Source organism: Nicotiana tomentosiformis, chromosome 7 (assembly GCF_000390325.3).
Source record: "Nicotiana tomentosiformis chromosome 7, ASM39032v3, whole genome shotgun sequence".
NCBI classification, from domain to species: domain Eukaryota; kingdom Viridiplantae; phylum Streptophyta; class Magnoliopsida; order Solanales; family Solanaceae; genus Nicotiana; species Nicotiana tomentosiformis.
Window position 1 is genome coordinate 4,934,138 of NC_090818.1, and position 3,588 is coordinate 4,937,725.

Genomic DNA, 3,588 nt, shown 5'->3' on the forward strand with positions numbered 1-3,588 from the left:
CTGAGTTGGTTGTACTCATACGACACCCTGAACCTCGTGTGCAGATCCAGGTGCTTTCGGATACGACGACTGCTAGTTCTCGGAGTTTTATCTGTTGGAGATTATCGAGGTAGCTGCTTGACGTCCGCAAACCTTGACTCTCTTCCCTTTCAGTTTTGTACTGTTCTAAATTTTTAGATAGTGTTTTTAGCAGTCAAACTTTATTATCCTTTAGATGTTCATGTACTCAGTGACACCGGGTTTTGGGAGTGTATTTATATCTAGTATTTGTGGAAATTTTCTCTTAAAGTTAATTATTATGTTTTGAGTATTTAAAAGATAAATGTGGGTTATTGATGTTGTCTGCTTGCCTAGTATTGAGATAGACGCCATCACGACAGGTGTGATTTTTGGATCGTGACAGAACTAATTTAGTCATGTGAACAAATTTGAGAATTTACACTTTCTATGTCATTATACTAACATCTAAGCTCTTTGTAGTACTCGTGATATCTTGTTGCGAAATCAATTAAATAATTTTTTGAATATTAATATTGGCTAAGATTAACTCTATTGTATTAGAAAATTTAATTGTGTAAATTTAGATCTAAATTTTGGTTCAAACAATTTTTAGGATACTAACACTGTTTACTTAAAAGTTTTCCAATTATGTAATGTCATTTTTATCAACTCGCACCTTCACGATTAGTTTCCATAGCCAAAAGAAATTTCTTTCTCTGCAATTGTTCAAAATAGCATCATCTTTTCCACATCTTTCATTTTCCAATGTCAGTTGAAAAACCTTTCTTTTTTTGAAGAGTAAAATGAAAATATACAGGTTTCCAATGTTTTATTCACCGGGAAGTCCGACTTTGGCTCACAGTAATAAATTATGTTTTTATGTAAAAGCTTTATTTTCAATATCAATTTTACACTTAGTTTACATAATTTCTTAATTCAAACATTAACATCAAAATTATTCAGTCACATCAAAACATTAACCCAGGAGGTCACGGATTCGAGCCGTGAAAGCAATCTGTGACAGAAATTTAGAGCAAAACTGCGTAGAATAGACCTTTTTGGTCCGACCCTTTCCCCCACCCTACGCATAGCGGGAGCTTAGTACACCGGTTTGCCCGTTTAATTTCTAAAACTTTTAAGATATTTATATTTAATAAAAACCAATTTACTTACATCTGAAATCTGAATATCAACATGGTCTGGACACGTGGAGTCACGATGAATCTTTATCTTCGAATGTTGTAACGGCTACTTTCTCTGCTTTATTTGCTCCTCTCTTTCCACATAAGCTAAGCAATCTCCATAGCAACCTTTAAACTTCCAATTTCAGACAAACCAAAATTTTCAGAATTATGAGCACCTATGGAGATCCGTTGGTGATCGTAATTGAGCATTTGCAGTGTTCCGTGTCCAAAGATTTGCTCTGCAAATTTCCAGACAACTCCGCATTCGATTTCGACTATACCCAGAGTTCTATTTGGTCTCCTCTAGTACCTCGACCGTTGTCTGCACAGCGTAGAATGAGCTCGGGTCTATCGCGAAAGCTGTCGTACGAGGATGTCTCAGCAGGCTGTATCGGCGCAGCCAATTTCAAGAAAGTGACTGCAAAAATCAAGAGGAAGTTCTCCACTGCTGTGTCTGAGAATATGAAAGAATATCAGAAGTTGAAGAAGAGAAAGAAGAAGGCTTTTGATTTCACTTCTCCAACCCCAAGAAAGGTACTAATACGAATCTAAGCTCTTGGCTGCTGATTTTGCTTAGTTTTTCTTTTTCTTAATTTTTTTTTGTTAATTTTCTAGCCGTCAAGAACGAACTTGACGGTAAAATTGTTATCATATGTCTAAGGAAGTCACGAGTTCGAGTTATGGAAATAGTCTTTTGTAGAAATGCAGGGTAAGACTGCATACAATAGACCCTTGTGGTCCGGCTCTTCCCCAAACCCCGCGCATAGCGAAAGGTTAGTACACCGGGCTACCCTAATTTTCTAGCCGTTAACTATATTATGTTGTTATGTGCAGGGGTGTGTTAAGGTACTGAAAGCAGTTTCTAAGCATTTCAAGAAGAAGAAGAACAAGAAAGATTCCAAAGCTGATGTTAATTTTTCCAAATGTTCGACTGACTATAGTCTCATGCGAAGCTCTACATATCCATAATCTGTATGCTATTTGTATTGATTTTGTGGAGGTTTTGGGGGGTGAGAGGCAAGAGGATTTGTCTTGTTTATTTAAGTATTTACTAGTTTTAGTGATTTGTAATACCTGAATTTCCACTAAATAAGCAGATATATACTGCTTAAGAGTGCATTTGTTGCAAATAACAAGTGTTTCTCCACTGTAAAAGCAATTATACTATCATTGCTAGTAAAAGATGGAGCTTACTGGCTCTGACTTTGTAACAGTATGAATTCTTAAATGCTAAGTATTTTTTGTGCTACTAAAATTTAATTGATGATATTGAAGCAAAAGTTTGATCACTAGTGAATAGTTTTTTTTTTTTTACCATTTTCATGCTTTCCACCAGAAGTTGTTTTTCTGTCAAATATAGCCCCTTAATTTCCTTAATAGAACCCCCCCCCCCCCCCCCCAACACCAAATCCCAATGAAGCTTCCAAATTAAAGGGATTTGAATGACAAAGTTTATATATAGACCAATAAGAGGCTTGCTGCTTAAGTAGAAAAATGGTTTCAAATTAAAGTTGCAATCTGCCAACTGATGCATAAGGTTCCAGATTAATAAGAATTGAATCTGGTAGAACTATATTGGCCAGCTTTCTTCAATTAATTCTTTCATCTTAATATATGTGTTTCACTTGATTTGGACAGCTTGTCGCTATTGCAATTGTTATTGATTCCTTCCATCTATTTTTCTGGTTCTTACATTATTGTTATCATTTTTCTGACTTTTGTTGTTGATATTTGATTGTTTCTATTCATCCTCTCGAGTCAAAGGTCTTTCAGAAACAATCTCTCTACCTCCCCAAGATGGGGATAAAGTATGCGTATACACTACCCTCTCCAAACCTCACTTATGAGATTTTAGTGAGTTTATTATTATTGTACTTAATTTGGACACGGCTACAAAAGTAAATGGAGACTCTATTCTGTTCAAAGGTAAAGGATCTAAGTGGGCATTTGGACATAAGAATTGTAAAATTCCAGAAAAAAATGAAAAACTTTTTTAAGTGAAAATGATATTTGAAAATTGGAGTTGTATTTGGACACGAATATAATTTTGGGTTGTTTTTGATTTGTTGTGAGTGATCTCAGTGAAAATTTTGAAAAATAATTTTTTAGAGTTTTTCAAATTTTTGAAAAATTCCAAAATTCATTTTCAAGTAAAAATTGAAAATTTTATGGCCAAACACTGATTTCGAAAAAATGTGAAATTGTTTTTCATGGCCAATCAGGCTCTAAAAATGGAGATTAAATATCAATATGACAAATACAGATAATTGTTCGGAATAAAAAGTTGTTAAAGTCTCTCTATAGGAAATTTTCTTTGTGAATATTCTAAAAAAATTATGAAACATCTCTTGAAACTGCAAGAAATTTGGTGTTTAAAACTTTAAATAAGAGTACAACTCTTCAC

The 3,588-nt window shown here is 34.3% G+C and overlaps 1 protein-coding gene across 1 annotated transcript; it reads left to right on the top strand.

Moving 5' to 3' along the window:
* Window positions 1–1,275: 1,275 nt before the first annotated feature.
* Window positions 1,276–2,439, top strand: LOC104111370 (uncharacterized). The gene is made up of 2 exons (XM_009621051.4): window positions 1,276–1,718; window positions 2,019–2,439. The coding sequence occupies exons 1-2, from the start codon at window positions 1,353–1,355 to the stop codon at window positions 2,151–2,153; spliced, it is 501 nt and encodes a 166-aa protein (XP_009619346.1). The 5' UTR covers window positions 1,276–1,352; the 3' UTR covers window positions 2,154–2,439.
* Window positions 2,440–3,588: the final 1,149 nt, after the last annotated feature.

Excerpts from the sequence above, each read along its gene's own strand:
- LOC104111370 (XM_009621051.4), top strand. The coding sequence starts at position 1,353 with ATGAGCACCTATGGAGATCCGTTGGTGATCGTAATTGAGCATTTGCAG. Across the intron at positions 1,719-2,018 it reads CTTCTCCAACCCCAAGAAAG|GGGTGTGTTAAGGTACTGAA; the intron begins GTACTAATACGA and ends TGTTATGTGCAG.